General features: G+C 36.2%; 1 protein-coding gene across 4 annotated transcripts in view; it reads right to left on the bottom strand.

Annotated features, from left to right (window-relative positions):
• The window catches only part of NEGR1 (neuronal growth regulator 1), an 861,528-nt gene that overhangs the window by 292,493 nt on the left and 547,931 nt on the right, over positions 1-21,104 (bottom strand). For all 4 annotated transcript variants that reach the window (XM_047727677.1, XM_047727679.1, XM_047727680.1 and 1 more), the window contains exon 4: positions 2,864-2,995. In XM_047727677.1, the coding sequence (XP_047583633.1) occupies positions 2,864-2,995 (132 nt within the window). The remainder of the gene's footprint in view (positions 1-2,863; positions 2,996-21,104) is intronic.

Here is a 21,104-nt window from a genome sequence, read left to right as displayed (position 1 = left end):
CTATTTCCATTTATGGCTGTACTTTGTCTAGCTGAAATAAATTCTTAAAAAAAGACAGTCCATGGTTCTAATTTATTTTTTTAACACATTTATTTATTTATATTAGAGAGAGAAAGAGAAAGAGAGAGTGGAGAGGGAAGGGCAGAAGGAAAGGAAGAGAGAGAATCCCAAGCAGACTCCCTGCTGGGCTTGAAGCTCACCCTGAGATCATGACCTGAGTGGAAATCAAGAGTCCTACACTCCACCTACTAAGCCACCCAGGCGTCCCAATAGCTATAATTTCCAAAGCATCTCCTTTTTTTTTTTTTTTTTTAACTTTTCCTCTTTTCCTTCCTAAATTGAAGTTGATTAGCAAAGTCTTCTTTCCTACCTCTTCTTAGGTGTTTGGCACCCTATAAAAGCCACTGAGGCATCTCTTTCAGCTGATGGAATATCTCTACGTTCTGCTTCAAACCTTCTTGCTCTTATCCTGTATTGAAAGATAATTCACCAAAAGTTTCTCCTCTTTCCACACATCTTGGAAGCAGAGACACCGAACACTTGCTTTGGTTCCTGACTATCTTTTTGAGAATGTTTGTGTAGTGAACAGTCTTGAAAGACAGAAGTAGTTCTCCCCCTGGAGCAAACAGTAGGTTTGTTTACAGTCCAGTATAATAAAGATAAGTTCTCCCTCAGCAGCAGAGGGGCAGTTTGCTTGCTGCCATTATAAAAACGAAACAAAACAAAACAAAACCGACTTTCCTAAGCTCAGGAAGCTTCAGCTATTATACACACCCACTGTGTGAATCCGTGTCACCTAGCCCTCCTCGTATCACCCTGGAGTAAGTGGAGCTCAGGGACCTGATGCAAAATAAATAAACAAATAAAAATAAAAAGACAATACTTTGGCTACTGCTATCATGAGTAACAAACTGCCCTTTGTCTCTGTTTTCTGCCAGCATCCACGAAACTGTGGCCGATCTTTCACAGTTCTTGACATTTTGTTTCCCCAGTTTCTGTCCTTTAGCTTTATATGTAGATTCTGTTCTACACCCAGATCCTTTAGATGTTGACTCATTTGGTTGGCCTATTTTTCTTTTACTTTAATTTTCTCCACATGTCTGTCTCCTTAGTTGACCTTTCTGTCCAAGGTTCCCATTTTTCCAGGAATAAAAGAGGATCTAATTAAATGATAAGTGACAAGGAATTAAAGACAGAGGGGAAAAAAGGATGAAAGAAAAAGTGTGAATACAAAGGAAAGTGTGGGTTATATACATGGAGCACAGGCCCATGAGAACCCATACAACAGCTGGGTTTTTGATTCTTTCCCCATTGGAGACATCGTTTTCGAGACATATTGGGGCTGAGGGCTGAAGGCTGAAGGGGCTGCCTTACTGGGGGGAGGGTCCCTTGATTTTCTGACCGTTTGACCCTACCTTTTCATTTCTTAGTGTTCACTTCTAAAAATATTACTTCTTTACATCTTTTTCCAACCCTTTAACAATAAAATCAATAGACTTATGTCAGGTAAATACAGTTAGTGATAAAATAATCAGGAATTTTTACTTGCTAATTATTTCTTATTTCAGCGAGTTCCAGAAGGATGAGCAGTAGTAGCCCCTGCAACAGGAGTCCTGAGAATCAGTAGAAACTTATTATAGATGTAGATTTCCAGGTCGTATACCCCATAGATTCTGATTTAGTAGAGTTGACTTTCATTTTTGGTGAGCTTCTTTGGTGGATCAGCTAAAGTTTATCTAAGGAATATGAGAAACTCTGCTCCACAAACTGCCTCTTGATCTGGTATTATGCACATTTGTTCCGTCTCAAAGAGATAGTTCAACCCCAAATACACAGATTAGTCACTCACAAGTGTTAGTTGATGGCAGTGATTTCCCGTGGCAGGCACTCCACTGCCAGGTGTGTTTTCATAGTTATTTTTTGGTCCATGAAATTAAAAGACTCACATTAATATGAAAAAAAAAAAAAAAAACACCTACTTAGTTTAAGCATTTTGGAATATATTTGGAATGATTCCTTCTAATGATATGTGCATTATTAGCAATGGCTATATGCAGAAAGGTATATAAGTGGAATGAAAAAAATATTGGAAGCTATAGCTTATAAACACTTTTAGTAAAATACTGTTATCCTAAGAGTATCTTATTTGAGTAAGTTAAACAATGTGAAAATTTTTGAGAGAGTAATAAGGGGATATTTTTGAAAAATACAGATTATTTCAATCATTGCTATTGGGGTCATAAGATATAAAATAGGATGTTAGTGAAAAATATCTGATACCAGTGTTTGAGATGCATGCAGAGAGGGTGTAAAATAAGGGCATTCGTAGATCTGCAGGTGTATCACCCTAATAATGATGCTCATGGGAATATTTTTGATGCATTTTCTCAATATTTTTCAAACTAAATAGAATTAAATAACCCAAGTAATAGAAATATCACAACAGCTCTTCTCCTTGAGTACAGACCAGCATATTTAATTTCCATCAGGTTCAATTGGGAGTTTCACACTTAAATTCAATCATCATATAATCCAGGTGAAACTCATGAGAACAAAGAAAATGCCATGAATCTACCGTCCTCTAGAGATAGAGATAACATAGTTTAGAACGCCAGGGACTAGGCTGCTTTTGGATACATTTCCATCTGCACATCAGACTGAACTATTGTTGGATTACTTGGGACAACGAATGTTATATAAAACAATTTGATCGATATCCTAACATGTATACACTACCATTATTGAGAGGTGGTTTTTATCAATTAGAGCACTTCTTAAAAAATAGCAACATAAATTCAGACAGAATATGTCAGATATTCATCTTTTCATTAAAGTTACGTGGACAAAAGTTGACAGGACTTACAGTTTACGACAACTTTTACTTTTTTCACGTCTGGGAATGACACATCGTTTTCTGCACTGCATTCATATTCTCCGGCCTGGTCCCTTGTAATTCCATAAATGTCCAAATATTGTCCATTTTCAAATGGTTTTGCTACAAGAAAAAAAAGTACAGCATGTTTAATTGTAGCTGCCTGAGGCTTCATTCATATAAAATAACAATCTCCTGTCTTCCTATTAGATACTGCTGACAAAAACAATCCCAAATGCAACTGGGGAATTATTAAGCCCTTTGTTCTCCTATGTTCAGAGGAAAAGTCAGAGAAAAAAGCAGAAACTGAACAAGGGATAGTATAACAACTGTTTCCCCAGAACAGGATATACATGTGTTCTTTTTAATTGATTGTGGTCTCCTAACCTCGTCACACATCAAATAGAGTTCTGCACATTTCTGTAATTGAGTTCAACAACCTTCTAGCAGTGTAGATGAAACTCACTAATATGGCTTGGTACATATTGACTTTTATACAGTGTAAGCTAGCAAGCTGACACTTAACCTAACTAAATGTTGCTTTTCTTTTGGGAAAATTTCATAATCATTCTCAAGGTTTCAAACCAGATGGCTTGATAAGTTTAGAGGCACATTAAACCATTGCTGCATTTCAGTTTCCAAAATTATTAATTTTTTAAGGGAGGCACACTGTAGATATTATATATAATCTATCCAATAAATTTTAAGAAAAAAATATGGTTCTGAAACTAAGAGTTAAGTAGTGGTAAAAACTAAATTATCTTTATTTTTTAATATTCTAGGGAAAATATTCCTATTCAACTAAAAATAAGACTAGAGTAAAAATATAAGGGCATAATCCAAAATGAAAAAAAATACTTTCAAATGAATGAAATTTGGAAAAAAACTCCTTTCTGAAATAATAGAATTTTTATTTATTTGAAAACAGAGACTCAGGCAGGAGGGATCCTGATTATCAGAGATGGGGTGGAGGAAAAATGAGCTTATGTGAATTTCTGCGGTAGGAGGGGGAGGCTCTTCTCCCTCTTATACAAGTCCTGAAAAATCACATTTCAGTACATACCAAAGAGAACTGGAAAACGATACAATGATTCCCTTAAACAGCCTGTTTTCAAAAGTCAACTTTATTTTTGTTTTTATTCTACTCTCTTGCCAAAACAATTGTATTGCTATAGAAGTTAGAAAACTAGTAAGAAGACTCAATTTTATCTGAACAAAGCAAAACAGAATATAGTTATGGTGCTCCAAATCCAAAATCTATGTCAATTAACAAAAAAATATTTTTCCTTTGGGCTCCCTTGTCTGAGCCAATATCAGTTACTATACTGTTTGTCCTCAGGTAGCTATGATTTTGTTAATTGAAACCTGGAGTGTTTAGAATATATATATGATTACATCATTTCTCCATTTTTACCTGGCTGCTCCTAAATTGTAGATAGCGAAGAGTTACACTTCTAAGATGATAGTTGGCTGATATGCTAATTCAGTTACACAGAGGTGAGTTTACAAAAGTAGCAATTGCCCTCAAATCCATATTCTTAAAATCTGATTTTATAACTATTTTCTTAGCTCAACCTAATGCCCTTATCTGACTCCATACACTAATATAATATTGATTTTCTATTGTTTCCTTCTTTTTATCTTATTTTCACCCTTACAATGAAGATTAGTTAGGTTTAAACATGTCTATAAAAACTATTGAAATATAGGGAGGACAAAATCCTTACTCACATCCAAGAATTTTTAGAGTGTAACTTGAATTATAAAGTAAAGGGATGTTAAAGGAAAATTAAAGTATGGGTAAAACTGATATACCAAAACTAAATAACCTAGTTGGGCAGGTAAAATGAAGCCAATCATGTGTGAAAAGGTAAAAAACTGTGAAACTTTGTAAAAACAAATTTATTAGGTTCTAATTTGTTTTCAATATTAAAATGTTACATGAACATTCCTATTTCACATCTATTGAATGTTTGTTCCTGGAAGATGTGTGTTTGTGTGTGTGTGTGTGTGTGTGTGTATGTGTGTAATTAATTAGTGGTCTAAAATAGCACTGAAGGATAGCTCTTAGCTTTGAGTTTCTGATAGGGATCACAGGCTACTATAGGTCCTTTATAATCTGCTTTCTCCCTTCTCCTTATTTAGTTCTTCTTTCTGCTGCCTGGATTCTTTATTCTTCAGTTCACCCTGATAACTTCTTTCTTCTTCCAGGGTCTCTGATTAAGCAGTATGTCCTCAGAGAAACTTATCCTGATTTAGTCACTACTCAATCTAGTAGCTCCGTGTTACTTACTTCCAAAAATACACCAAAAAAGCCTGCACATGGCATAAACATGTTTGCTATTACTTATTTAACCATAAACCGCTTTTAAAATACTTATCTTTCTGTTATACTATGAATTTTGTGATATAGAGGGTCCTGGGGGTGGTTCAGTCAGTTGACCTTCCCACTCTTGGTTTTGGTTGAGGTCATGATCTCAGGGTCCTGAGACAGAGCCTGGAGTCAGGCTCTATTCTCAGCAGAGAGACTGCTTGAGATTCTTTCTCTCTCCCTCTATCCCACTCCCGGCTAGTGTGTCCATGCTCTCTCTTAAATAAATAAATCTTAAAAAAAAAAAATTCTGTGTGGGGTGCCTGGGTAGCTCAGTTTGTTAAGTGTCTGCCTTCAGCTCAGGTTGTAATCCCGGGGTCCTGGGATCCAGCCTTGCAATGGGCTCCCTGCTCCGTGGGGAGTCCCCCTCTTCTACCTCTGCTTGCTGTTCCCCTTGCTTGTGCTCTCTCTCTTAACAGATGAAATCTTTAAAAAAAATTCTGTGACTTAAAAGGTTACATCTTATTCTATATTTAATGTGGTCTCTATGCACATTTGTTGACTATATCATTAAAGAAAAAGCTGTGTCCTCTAGAAACTGGGAATGGCCCTCAGCTGACAGCAAAAAATTGATTCTCCTCCAGAACTAGAAAGTCCAGAAAATATGACATTTCATTAGAAATTAATTTTCTTATTCAAACAATTGTTATCCATGACACCATAAATAAAAACAATATTTATCTTTTATTGACTCCTTATTATGGGTAATGTATCATGATAAATGCTTTTTTCTCTTTTTTTAAAGATTTATTTATTTATTTTAGAGAGTAGGGGGGAGGAGCAGAGGGAGAGAGAATCTCAAGCAGACTCCCTGCTGACTGTGGGGCCTGACTTGGGGCTTAATCTCACAATGCTGACATCATGACTTGAGCTGAAATTGAATCAAACACTTAAGTGACTGAGCTACCCAGGCACTATGATAAATGCTTTTTATTATGAATTCCTCAGTTAACCTTAGGTAAATGCATCAGGTAGGTTCTGTCATGTGGAATAAGATTCTATACAGTTAAAGAAGTAAAATATCTTGTTAATGAACCCAGTGTTGGATATGAAAGTCAGAATTCCAAAACCTATATGCCTGATCTGTATGCCACTGAAATGCTGATTAGTTTTCTCACTTGTAAATGGTAATAATAAAAATGCCTATTTACTGCAAAAACTTAACTAGGCCATATATGTGTAATCTTTGCTCTCAGGACTATAAAGCATTATATGGATATTGATTTAATCTCTGAATTATCAGTTTTCCATAGCTGCCATAACAAATGACCACAAATTTACTGGCTTAAAACCATATAAATTTATTATCTTACAGTTGTGTAGGTCAGAAGTCCAGAATAGGTCCATGGTAACTAGAATAAAGGGTCTTCCAAGGATATTTGTGTCCTAATTTTTGGAGTCTGTGATTCTGTTAGCTTCCATGGAAAAAGGGATTTTGCAAACGTGTGAAGTACGTTGTGATAGAGACTATGATGGGAGGCTCAGTCTAATCATATGAGTCTTTAAATGTAGTATGTGGAAGAGTGGGTCAGTGAGATGTGACATGAAGAGTCACCACCACTGATTTTGAAGACGAAGGAAGTGGAACATGAGCCAAGGAAAGCTGTGTCCTCTAGAAACTGGGAATGGGCCTCAGCTGATAGCAAAAAATTGATTTTCCTCCAGAACTAAAAAAAGAACACAGCCTGTCAATACTTACCTTTTAATCTGGTGAGACCAGTATCAGATTTCTGAATTACAGAAGTGTAAAATAGAAGTGTTTTAAGCCACTAACTTTGTAGTGATTTGTTACAGCAACAATATAGAATTAATTCAGGGCCTCTTTGGACTGTCAGCAGTGCAGGATTCCTTTCTGGAGGCTCATTTGCTCATTCGGGATGTTGGGAGAATTGTTTCTTGCTACAGTGGTACCGAGAACCTCATTTCCTTGGTGGAAGGCCACTCCTAGCTTCTAGAGGTCTCCTCATTTTTTGCCTCACAGCACCTTCCTTCATCTTCCAAGCCAGCAAATGGTGGGTTAAGTCCTCTCTCACTTTGAATCTTTAGGGCTTCTTCTCCAGGTGCATCTCTCTGAAGGACTCTTCTGCCTTCTCTTCGACTTTTAAGGACTCCTGTGCTTCAATTGAGTCCATCTGCCTAATCCAAAATAATCTTCTCATCTTTAGTTCTTAACTTTAATCACATCTACAAAGTCTCTTTACCATGTAAGGTAACATAGTCACAGTTTCCAGGGATTAGGACATGGATATCTCTGGGGCCATTATCCTACCAACCACACTTGTTCAGTAAACTTGCAGTTATTTTGCACATACAAATTGTGATCTGCCTAGAATATTCAAAGACAGCAGGATAAGAAAATGTGTGGTCGAATTGATACAGTTGCTGAGTTCATTAATACCTCTGAAAAATAGGAGTGAAGTTCAGAAAAATAAATTTAATTAAGACATTCTTTTGGAAGCTAATGCTTTTCAGGAAGACATACTGCAAACCTAGCAGGTAATGTGATTCGGGGAAATGTTATTAGAGCACAGAAGTAGTGCAGTTTGAAGAAGCAATTAGAGGAGGGTGTATGGCAGATAAAATCATGGAAGCCACCTACTGAAATGACTGCAACAGGGGTTTCAGAAGCAAACAAAAACAGCCAGTAAATAAATACCTCAGCATTTTGATTTGTTTTTTACATATGTATAATAGTCCACCAGACATTAATGAAGGGAAGTTCTAAAGTCAGCTCAGAATCATTTCCTTCCTGCCTGCCTGGCTCCTTTCCTTCCATTCAAATGACATTATTTGTGCCATGATCACTGACCAGTGAACAAAACTGTTTTCATCTCAAAGAGCTTATAATTTACAATGGAAACAAAAATATAAGCAGGCAATTTCAGTAAAGTGATAAGTATATTTGGAGTAAATATAGATACTATGCTGTCATAATTGTGCTGGTATAACTTCAAGAAAAAATTTTGAAAAATGTGTTCAGGCCAGAGCATTAATGCAGTGGAAGGACTTGCATGCCTTTGAAAGAACATGTCTGCCCTTTAACTTAAAGAATAATTACAATGCTATAAGTAAAAGAGTATAACAAATTTGAATATTTTAAAATACTATATTTTAAAAGAACTCTGGAATTCTGCTCCCAGTTACATTAAAGAATAAAGATCAGACTTAACCTCCCTGCCATAAGCCACTAGAGAAATGGATAGAATATATAAAACAACTCATTGCAGACCCTGGACAACAGGCTGAACAAGACTGTGATCCCTGAAGCAAACAAGGTGACCTCTACAACTGATCTCCATAACTTTCTATCTAGAGGCAATTTTCACCTCCCTGTGCCCAGTGATATTCTTGACTTGAATAAAGAAAAGCTGGAATTCCGGCAGGCCACGGGGCCTGGGTGTTAGTAGTACAGAGTTCTAGAGAGAAGGAACACACAGTGACAGAAAACCAACCAACCAACCAATCAAATGAAAAAACTACAGAAATATACACATGCTTCCTTGTCTTTACTACAGATGAGGCTGTACATGCATAGGGAGAAATCCCAAACTGTTTGGGAAAGAATGAGAATTTGTAAGCTGAACGATTCCTAGAGCTTGAACAAGTTGAGGAGAAATTTGATCTCTGACCAGAATGGGCGGGCCTCTGTAATTATTCACTGAAGGCTCCAGAGGGCTTATGTCTTAGTAGTAGGACTTAAAAAAAAAGCTGGAACAAAGACTCTTTTAGACTTGCTCTTTAAAGCTTAAAAACAGGGTTCAATGGACCAAAATTATCTCTGAATTATACAGCTTAATGTAAGAAAAAGGAAGGACATTTTTATTTTTTTTTTATTTTTTTTTTTTTAAGATTTTTTATTTATTTATTTGACAGAGAGAGATCACAAGTAGATGGAGAGGCAGGCAGAGAGAGAGAGAGGGAAGCAGGATCTCTGCCGAGCAGAGAACCCGATGCGGGACTTGATCCCAGGACCCTGAGATCATGACCTGAGCTGAAGGCAGCGGCCCAACCCACTGAGCCACCCAGGCGCCCGGAAGGACATTTTTAAAGGAATAAAATATACCCTAGACAACCAACAAGCTAACAACACAATGTTTAATATCCAGTTTAAAAAATTACTACATATTCAAATAAGCAGGAAACTGTGAACAATAACTAGGAGAAAAATCAGTCAATAGAAAGAGATCTAGAAGTGACAGAATTGATAGAACCATCAGACAAAGATGTTAAAATAGCCCCCACTATAACTATGTTCAAGTATTTAAGGTAAAGTGTGAATATAATGAGGAAAGAAATGGAAAATAGAAAAAAAAAATCCAGTGAAAATTCTTGACAGAAACATAAACTATCTCAGATGAAATATCAATTGGCTAAAAATAACAGCAGATTAGACACTGAAGAAAAAAAGTTTAAACTTAAAAGCATAGCAAGAGTATTTAGTATAAATCCAACCTGATATACTACATATGACGAAAGAGAAATGATTATTTTTCAGACTAATCTGAAAATATAAACCCAGTTGACAATAGTACATCAGAATAAAAGTCTAAAATTGGTTCCGTAAACTTCAACCTTAAGAAGCTAGAAAAATGACAAAACCTATGAATAGAGTTCTGAAAATAAGAGTGAAAATTAGCCAAGTTAAAAATGGACAATCAATAGAGAGAATCAATGAAACCAAAAGTTTGTCTCTCAAAAGATCACTGAAAAGGATAAAACAACCAGACTGATAAAGAATAAAAAGAAAGACCACCCAAGTTACCAATAGCAGAGATGAAAAAGAGGACATTACTATATTTATAAGAACAACAGAATGGCTACTAAGTAAATATTAAGACAAAAAAAAAAAAAACAAACCTACCATTTAACTCAAGAATTTAGATGACATGTGCAAATTCCTTAAAAGACATGAATCTTCCAACTGATTTGAAAGAAAAGGTAAAATCTCAATATTCAATACACATTCAATGAAAAGAAATTGAATTTGTAATTTAAAAAATTACCAACAAAGAAAACTTCAAGATCAGGTTTATTAAGATTTTAAGAAAAGAATAATACCACACATACAAAGTTTTCCTGAAAATGAAGGAGGGGGAAATTCCCCAATTCATTTTATGAGGCTAGCATTATCCTTAATATCAAACTAAAGATGCCAAACTCCCCCCGCCACACAAAACCTTATAAACATTGACACAAAAATATTGTGACAAATATTTAGTAAACAAATCCAGTAATATTTAAAATGATAGTACACCATGACCAAGTGTGGTTTATCCCAGGTTTGAAAGGCTGGTTGTACAACTAAAAAAAAATTAAATAATGTAATTCACTATATTAAGAAGAACAACAAAAATATAAAAGTATCTCTAGATAAATCATTGAAAAAATTCAATAGCCATTCAAGATAATAAAAGTTTCAGGAAACTGAGAATTGTATGGTACTTTCTCAATCTGATGAAAACTTTTATGAAAACCCTACATCTGACCTCATATAGAATGAGAAAGGGTAAACAGTGTCTCATCCAAGATGAGGATCAAGGCAATACTGTCCACTCTGACCCCTATCTCATATCTTATACATAAAGTATCACAGCAATCACCGCTGACCTAAATGTGAATCACAAAACTGTAAATATTCTAGAAGAAAACAAAGGAGAGAATCTTTATGACCTTGACTTGGCCTAAGAGTTCTCAGATATGACACAGGAGCACAAGCCATACAAGAGGATATTGATAAACTACGGGGCGCCTGGGTGGCTCAGTGGGTTAAGCCTCTGCCTTCGGCTCAGGTCATGATCTCAGGGTCCTGGGATCGAGTCCCACATCGGGCTCTCTGCTCAGCAAGAAGCCTGCTTCCCTCTCTCTCTCTGCCTGCCTCTCTGCCTACTTGTGATCTCTCTCTGTCAAATAAATAAATAAAATCTTTAAAAAAAAAAAAGAAGATATTGATAAACTGGATTTCATCAAAAGTAAACAATGTTTGCTGTGCAAAAAGCACCATTAATTAATGGCAAGCCATGTAATGGGTGAAAACTTTGTAAATTACATATTAGACAGAGGACTTGTATCCAAAATATATAGGAACTCTCAAAATTCAGTAAAAACATACCACCTAATAAGGGAATGGGAAAAAATTTAAATACACTTTATTAAATAAAAATACTTAGACAGTAAATAGGCATGTCAAAAGATAATGAACAGGTTAGTCATTAAGAATATCAGGAAAAAAAATAAAAATTAGATTCTGTTGCATATATATTAGAATGGCTAAAACAAGCAAACAAAAATGGATTAGCACGAAACAGAGTATCTACAGCTCTCCTACACTGTTGGTGGGAAATGTGAAATGATGCAGTCCTTCCGGAAAATAGCTTACCAGTGTATTTGCCATGTTACTTAGAAATCTCATTCTTAGAAAAGTGCACACACAAGGCTATATACAAATGTTTATATTATTAATTTAAGTTTTTAAAAATTTATTTGAGAGAGAAAGAGAGCATGCATGAGTGGGGAGATAGAGAATCTCAAGCAGACTCGGCGCAGGCCACAGCGCCCAACACGGGGCTTCATCTCAGAACCCATGAGATCATGACCTGAGCCAAAACCAAGAGTCTGACACTCAACTAGCTGAAACTCCCAGGCACCCCTGTTTATATTAGTTTTATTGACAATTATTAAAAAGTGGAAACAAGCCAAATATCACTTTAACCAGTAAACAATTAGTAAACAAACTGTGGTAACTCCATATAATGCAATACTATTTGGCAATAAAATTATTCATATATACATAACTCAGATGGATCTCAAATACATTCTGCTAAATGAAAGACACTAGACTAAAAGGTTACATGTATGGTTTCATGTATAAGACATTCTTGAAACAGCAAAACTGTAGAGGTAAAGAATAGATCAGGATTGGGGGATGTGGACTACAGAAGGGCAGCATGAAGGAATTTCTTAGCGAGATGAAACTATTCTGTATCTTGACTGCGGGTTTAGATACATGAGGACTCATTTGTCAAAATCCATAGAATTTTATACTACAAGAAGTGATTATTTGTGTAAATTTAAAGACAAAAGCCTATGATATACTATCACACATCCACTAAAATGGACAAATTTACAAGATTCACAATACCAAATATTAGTAAGAATGGGAGCATGTAGCACAGCTCTCTCCTAAGAAGGCACATCAAAATCCCTGTTTTCCAGTGCTTTCAGTCCTACAGGGAAGGCGAGAATTTTAGGTGTATTCTAATTTGGTTCTTGGTTAATCACATTTTAGAATTTCCATAGAGGTGATGTGAATTACACCTCATTTTGCTATCTGTTGCCTCAGGATTTCAGCTGAAGGTTCCATTTTAGCATTTTATTATATTAGCTTCATGACCTAGGGCTTTCTGTGAATAATATCCTCTCTACTCCAAGCTCTGGCCAGAGAATAGAACTTTGACTTCTTTGGTGTTTAATTATTATTACAAGTTCACATACAGAAATAGTATTCATAAAAGATTACCTGAAGGAAATTCATTCATTTCTTTAGCTATTTAAAATTTTTCTTTTCAGAGTAAGCTGGTATATTAAAAAGCTATACACTGGACTACTTTATTTTGGTTCCTATTGAATTTCCTTTACCAAACCTTGCTTTGCTGTTATCACACCAGTCTTCATTGAGAGACAGTATAAGAAAGGCCATACGAAACTTCCTATTACATTTTTATCAGAAAAGTAACTGAGGTCCTGCTGTTAAAATCAATGTATCGCCTTTCTGAGGATCCATGGGAGAAATTCTCTGTGCATCTTAGTACTAGGAAAAGCTCTGTTTCTGACATCCTAATTTGCTTTGATATTATGATCCATGATCTTATAAACTGTTTCTCTTTTTTCTAGGCTGCTAGGAAATTTAAAGTCAAGATAAAGGAAAATATACTTTTGATGTCTCTATGCTTAATGGTGTTTTGAAGATTATTAAATAATATGTGGACAGATCAGGACATCATAAATAAGAATAGCCAAAGCTATTTGGAAAATAGCTATATTACATATAATGGAACAGAACTGTGTTAGAATCAAATAGATTAGACGATTTCCTATTTGATATTACCATGGAGCCTTTGGATCTTACCTTGTGTACAAACAGAACTATTTGCTCAGCATACAGAAAACAAAGAAGCATGGTGTCTAATAGGAAGGCTATAATAATTGGGACATCATCTCAAGATCATCAAACAGCATTTAAGTGACTAAACATGGTGATGCTTCTAAGTCATTTAGCATCTTGAGGAAGTAGATATATACCCACAGTTATTGCAAAAAATATTCTTATGGATGGTCTTGTCAGAAAAAGAAAAGAGAAAAAAAGATATTTTATAACAGTAATAGAGAAGGAGGTAATTAAGACTGGGCTTCAGAGTAGATGCATTAGGTGTCAGTGATCTGGGTCAATTTTGTCATATACACAAAGAAAACAATATTGACTTCAGGGGTTATTATGAGCACTGAATGTAAGAATATGTATAAAAGTGGGACGGGGGGCGCCTGGGTGGCTCAGTGGGTTGGGCCGCTGCCTTCAGCTCAGGTCATGATCCCAGGTCCTGGGTTCGAGCCCTGCGCCAGGCTTTCTGCTCAGCGGGGAGCCTGCTTCCTCCTCTCTCTCTGCCTGCCTCTCTGCCTGCTTGTGATTTCTCTCTGTCAAATAAATAAATAAAATCTTAAAAAAAAAAAAAGTGGGACGGACACTGGGTGGCTCAGTTGGTTAAGCTTCAGACTCTTGATTTCCACTCAGGTCAAGATCTCAGGGTTGTGAGATCTATTAGCCCTGCATCAGGCTCTGCCCTGGGTGTGGAACCTGCTTAAGATTCTCTCTTTCCTTCTCCTCCTGCCCCTCGCCCCACCTCTCTCTCTTCTTCTCTAAATAAATAAACAAACAAAAAAGTTAAAATTAAAAAAAAAGAATATGTATAAAGCCATGTGCAAAATCCCAATAAAATTAAAATGAATATATATATATATTTTTTAAAGATTTTATTTATTTATTTGACAGATAAAGATCACAAATAGGCAGAGAGGCAGACAGAGAGGGAGGGAGGAAGCAGGCTCCCTGCTGAGCAGAGAGCCTGATGTGGGACCTGGGATCATGACCCGAGCCGAAGGCAGAGGCTTTAACCCACTGAGCCACCCAGGCACCCCATGAATATATATTTTTAAAATGTTTTATTTATTTGAGAGAGAAGAGAGTAAGAGAGAGAGCACAAGCTGGGGGAGCAACAGAGGGAGAGGGAGAAGCAGGCTCTCCACTGAACAGGGAACCCAACGCACGGCTGGATCCCAGTATCCGGGGATCATGACCCGAGCTGAAGGCTTAACCAACTGAGCCACCAGGTACCCCAAATGAATATTTTTATTGATAAAAATTATTAATAAAAATAAAATTAAAACTATGATGTATTTTCAGTGTGTAGAGTGTTTGTATTTAAGAGATAAGAATTATGTTGTCAGATCTCACAACATAATTTGATTTTGTTAACCAAAGGCTATAGAGACAGAAAAGCAGTTCAATAGTTTAAAGAAAAAGACACAACATGTTTATCTATCCCTGTCAGGTAGGGATCTGATTCACTTAGCATTGTACTAACAGATCCTTTCTGTCATTACGCAGTTTGGATTATGTGACTGTTTTTCTGGCCTCTCTATATTTGGTGGTTTGAGATGCATTTTCCCTGGAAAACAAGTGATTCCTTTTGTAATGGCAAGTTTAGTCATTATTTGTTCCTTTCAAAATTTAAACAGAAAGAAAAAAAAAAGGAAAGGAAAGTGAGATAACATACTGTACTTTATACTGGGAAGAATTGCCCCTTTACCTCCTTCGCAGCCCTACCCCTAACACACATACTTTCTTCAAGAGGGGTAAATTACAAAAGAGAGTGCTTGCAAAGCAACTGGCTGTTACTATTTATATGGTTGTTTGCAACTAGGCTCTGTTCTGACCAGGTTGAATCCATTTCTTGCTATGTATTATTTACGGATCTATGAACAGAGCCATATGTTACTAGCCTGCACCACGTGAAACCTCTATTATATTCCATTTGTAAGCATTGTAACTTACCTGAATGAACTCGTCAACATAGGCTATAGTCTAATAAAACTATCTTCTCCAAGTGACAATAGCTACAGTTATAGAAGATTCAATCGGGTATGAGGAAATACTGCTTACACTTCCACTGTGCCTGTAACTCACTGTATGGCTTTATCTATATGTCCCTCAGCAGATTTGTTCCTTATTTTTGCATCTGCAAAACAGGAATTATCTTGTTCCTAGAGTCACTCTTGTTGAGTAACCTCCAGTTACAGATACTCTTTCTTTTCTGTCATGTGAAACAGCCCAGTGCCTATATAGGTCTGCAGAGCTAATATTAATTAGGTGCCATAACTCTCCTGAGTGTATATGTATTTTTAAATTTTTCATCAAAGCCAAAGACTTAACCTACCATTAGTTTTTAAAGCTGTGCTTAATATGAAATAGTACTGTGTTCCAGAAAAAAAAAAATCTTCAACAAATGTTTTTAGCAAACATCGTTGAATATTATGGGCTGAATTGTGTAACCCCCAAAAGTCATACATATGTTGACATCCTAACTTGCAGTGTTTCAGAACGTGACCCTATTTGTGGATAGGGTCTTTAAAGCAGGGATTAAGTTAAAATGATGGGCCTTGAATCAATATGACTGATGTATTAAAAAATGAAGAAATTGGACACAGGCATACTCAGAAGGAAGATGCTGTGAAGGCACCGGGAGAAGACAGCCATCTACCAGGCAAGGAAAGGGGCTGGAAATAGACCCTCCCTCAGACGCTGCAGAAAGAATCACCTTTGTCAACACCCTGATCTTGTGATATACATTTCTGTGGGTTAAACCACATACTCTGAAGTACTGTATTATGGCAACCCTAGCAAACGAATACAGGTGGCATACAAAGCAGTAAAGGCAGATCTTGTCTATTCAGGGACATTAATTATATTTAAAATGCGTGAAATCCAATGGATTGCCTCTTATTATTGGTAGACTTTTCATTTCGATTTTTATAAATTCTAAATATTTGTCTCACTTATGCATCCTCAAATAGCACATAAAGTATCACAGGATATATGTAAGGGCCTGTCATTTTTTAAAACACTTGTGGCATGTAAAAAAAAGATCAAAGCAGTAATCCTTTCATTATTCTTTTTCTGTCCCTTTTATATGCTTCTCTCTAATCTATTCTTATACTCCATTCTCTTCCCAGTAAGCTAGGTATCCCTTTCTGTATGTTTAAGAGTATGCCTATTTGTTCCAATACCTTGATCTCTCTTACAGGACTTCATAAAAAAAAATCCATAAGATTTTCTGTTATGAGCAAAAAATTACTGCTTACCTCATATTTGGGTTGGTATTGGGAAAAGGGATAAAGTAAGAATTTGTGTTACAAGATAGCACAGAAAAGAGTTTCAGGTAATAAAATTTAAGTAAGAATTTGTGTTACAAGATAGCACAGAAAAGAGTTTGAGGTAATAAAATTGTGCCACTGTCAGGGGAAAAAGTTCTACAATCCTTCACAGTTTTGCCCCAAACATGTCCAAACTTTGCTTTCAGTAAAAGTACTGTTTGGACCAGGCATTTTTGAATGTGAACCAACATGATATATAAGATTTAATGAGAAGGGTCTGTTCTTAACTTCCTACTCTCCCTGCAGCCATCAACTTAGAAAATTTGGGCATTCAAATGTTCTCATTTATTAATACATAAAAATATTCATTACATTCTTTAAGTTAAGGCATGAGAGGTAACTGGATGAAAGAATGATAGAATGAAGCAAGAATAAATACACAAAGTAATGCATTGCCTGGCCTTTCCAGTTTGACCATCCCTGCATTTCTCTGCCAACCCCAATACTTTCTGCCCTCTTCTTGCTGGATCTGGAATTAATATAGAAAAGTAGAAGCAAAACAATTAATATCATCATCTTCAGGGGACCTCCGGGTACTAGTGATGGAGGAACCTTCTATAAACATTGCATTCGCTTATCTTTCCAACATTTTTGGAAAGACTAGATAGATCCCGCTATTTTTGAAATGTCAAGACTGAAGTGAGAAAGGCAGAAACTTTAGAGGACTTAGAATTCAAAAAATTCTAGTTTTACAAAATATAATATCATGAACCCATAAGGGAGCATGTGCTCAATATGATGACATATCTCATATCATGCTTATGGACTACGAAGAAAGCCAAGCTAAAAAGGTCATTGTGATAAAGATATACAATGGGACATAATCATTTTCTTTTTGATTATTAGATATTACTATAGGATTATAAGAGAAAATAAGAAGAAAATGATAACTGTATAGAAGAAAAAGTGAATGCAGAGATGATAGACATCCAATAGCAATTAAATGGTTTTTTTAAAAATAACAATGCAAGTTTTTCTATTGTACAACATTGGGACAGTATATGGAAGGACATATTAGTTGGTGATTGGAATATATAGGTTCAGTATAAGTGATCTGTTAACTGTATCTATTAAATCTATTATCTATTAACTCAATCTATTAACTCTATCAATGCTACCTCTACACAAAAAGAGGAAAATGAAACTCTTCTGAAGCCATAAATTTCTGTGTCTACATAGCTAAATCAGAGAGTAGCGTATAAATGATCCATGCATGTGCATGGGTGATGGGCTAAGGGGCATCAAAAACTTTGCCAACTATCAAACGTATCAAATATAAACAAAGCCACTGCTGGCTTTCTTCATCCCTAAAGTTCCCATCGTTATCAATTATTCTTTTAGTTGAAGACTTTTTTCCCCTTGGAAACTCTTGTTTAAAATGCAAACACTTAACTTAGAAACAAAACATATAAACCTACCAGTACCTATTTCTTTAAGGGGCCTAAGGTCAAGTCCTCACTCTACCACTCTGTAAGTCTAAACCAATTACCTGAGCTCACATCCATGATTTTTGTCTTTGGTATATTTGTCTTGCCAAAGCAGCTACTAGAAAGAAAAGGAGATATTGGGCAAAATATGTAGAGGGGTGCCTGGGTGGCTCATTTAATGATCTCAGGGTCCTCGGATCAAGCCCCGTGTTGGGCTCCCTGCTCATCAGGGAGCCTGCTTCTCCCTTTCCCTCTGCCCCTCTACCCTGCTCATGCTCTCTGTTTCCCTCTTAAGTAAATAAATAAAATATCTTAAAAAAAATAAAGTAGGCAAAAAAAGTAGTATCAGGTTTTTTTGTTTCAAAAAAGCTACTAGATAGATGTTTTCACGATGCCCAAACATCCAGTTTTGTCATCTCTGCCAAAATGAGAGCCCCATTATTCACAATCCTTGCTTCCAGTGAACTCATTCTCTGCAGGAAATCAACAGTTAAAACTATTACCTTTACTTAGAACAGTGAGGTCAATAGTCATTTCTTCAGAGAAAACAGCTGCTGGTACTGCCATAGCCTTCCAAATATAACAGGTGGGAGCAAGTCGGATTAGATAAAAGTGTCAATGTATTTATAGCACAACAGAGGAGAAATCCCAGATGCAACAAGTTTGCACATTTAAACACACATCATTGACCTTGCCAGAGATCTAGGAACGTAGATTTATTTCACAAGCTATGAAAAGAATTTTACTAAAAAATCACGTGTGCTTGATCATCTTCCTTCCCTGAAGATTTCTGGTATTCATATCACTTTTCTTTTTTAAAACTTATAGAAAGTTGATTGCCCTGTCTTAGAGTCTCAAAACATACTCTGAGGAAAACACGTCTTCAGCTGATGATGGAGGTCATTGCAGAAATACTCCACAAGTCATACAGAATGCTTTCAAAGGAAGCGTTCCGTGGCATCAGTCATTCAGTAAATACTTACTGATAAAACATTCTCTGCGAGCCATTACTCTAAGAGCTGGGAATATAAAGATGAACAAGACACCTAACATTCCTGTTTCTGTTGGACTTGCAGTCTATCAAGGTGTAACAAATGAAATAAAAAAGTGAGTACAGAAGAGAATACTAGATAATCTATATATGATGAGCATGGAATTAAAATAGACCAAGATTTCTGAAATTTAGCACTGCTGCTATTTGGGTCCATGTGATTCCTTCTGTGGGAGGGTGCTGTCCTGTACACTGGAAGATGATTCGAGCCTCCCTGGCCTCTAGCCACTAGACACCCTAACTCCAATGCTTTCCCACGCATTTTCAAAGGTCCCTTGGGAGGCTATGTTGTCGCCAGTTGAAAACCATGGAAGTAAAGGGATATGATAGTGACTACCTAGTCACTGGGTGAATGGGATTTTTTTTTTTTAAGATTTTATTTATTTATTTGACAGAGAGAGATCACAAGCAGCCAGAGAGGCAGGCAGAGAGAGAGGAGGAAGCAGGCTCCCTGCTGAGCAGAGAGCTCGATGCGGGGCTCCATCCCAGGACCCTGAGATCATGACCTGAGCCAAAGGCAGTGGCTTAACCCACTGAGCCACCCAGGCGCCCCGGGTGAATGGGATCTGATGGTCCTGAAAGGCCATTTAAGCTGAGACTTTAATGACATAGAGGAACCATCCATGTAAAGACTCAGGAGAGAACGATCCAGGCAACAGGAATGGTTAGTGCAACAGCTCCAAGGCAGGAACAAGACAGGGGGCAGGTATGAGCAATAGAAAGAATGCCACTAAGGGTAAGAGACGTATGAGATGAGAATGGAGAATAGAAGTCAGTTCACATACAGTTTTCCTACAGGTAAGGAGTTTTTATTTTATTCTGAGTATAGTGAGGTGGCTTTAGAGGGTTTTTAATCAACAAAGTGATGATATTAGCTGACTGAGGCTTAAAATAATTTCTCTGGCTTCTGTCTGGAAAATGAATTGAGGAGTTGTAAGTAGAAGATGGAAGACTAGTTAGGAAGTAACAAAAGCAGAAACAGAGGTGATAATGGTTTCAATTATCTGCAAACATATATTTTTTTTAAAATAAGACTATTTACAGAAGCATGACTGACATTTACACGCTTTACGTTTGTTCTCATGCCCTTCTTTTGCGCATAGACCATCTTTTCTCTTTCCTACCTTCAGACATACAATATATTATCCTATTTTCATAAATATTATACACAATTAATTTTCCATTCATTAATTTATTTATAAAACACTAACTTTATTATTTACTGGATAAAGTTAAGTTGCATTAAGGGATTTAAGCAATAAAATAAGATCACTGTCATTAGGAGCTAACTTTTCACTTGTATAATGTTTCAATGATAATATGTTATTTGTTGAGAAAGATCTTTTAAAATTCGCTTATCTTGTCTGTATGACAACAAAGAATAATAGGAATAGATGGCCATTAAAGTTAGATAAAAGTGGGTTTTTTTTTTTAAACTAGCCTTGGGCAAATATTTTTAATAATGCCTGATTTATTTAATTAACTATAAAACACAGGAACTATGTGTTTTGCATGGTATTGTATCAATTATGAGAAAAAAATGGTCATTTAATGCAATTTTAAAAAAATTTTAACAGCTTTATTCAGATATAACTGTCATAATAAATTGCACACATTTAAATAGAATTGTATATGTTTTAACATATGAATACCCTCTAAACCATCACTACAATCAAGACAATGAACATATCCATTGCCCTCAAAAATTGCCTCTTGAACCTTTGTAATCCATCCCTCTAGCTCCCCCACCTTCCTAATCCCCACCTCCCAAATCTAGGCAACCACTAATCCCCACCTCCCAAATCTAGGCAACCACTACTTCTCTGGTTATTGTACATTAGTCTATATTTCCCAATATTTTATATAAATAAAATCATACTCTTACTTGCATAGTTTCTG

Source organism: Lutra lutra, chromosome 4 (genome assembly GCF_902655055.1).
Source record: "Lutra lutra chromosome 4, mLutLut1.2, whole genome shotgun sequence".
Taxonomy (NCBI): Eukaryota; Metazoa; Chordata; class Mammalia; order Carnivora; family Mustelidae; genus Lutra; species Lutra lutra.
This window is presented reverse-complemented; position numbering and strand designations above follow the sequence as displayed.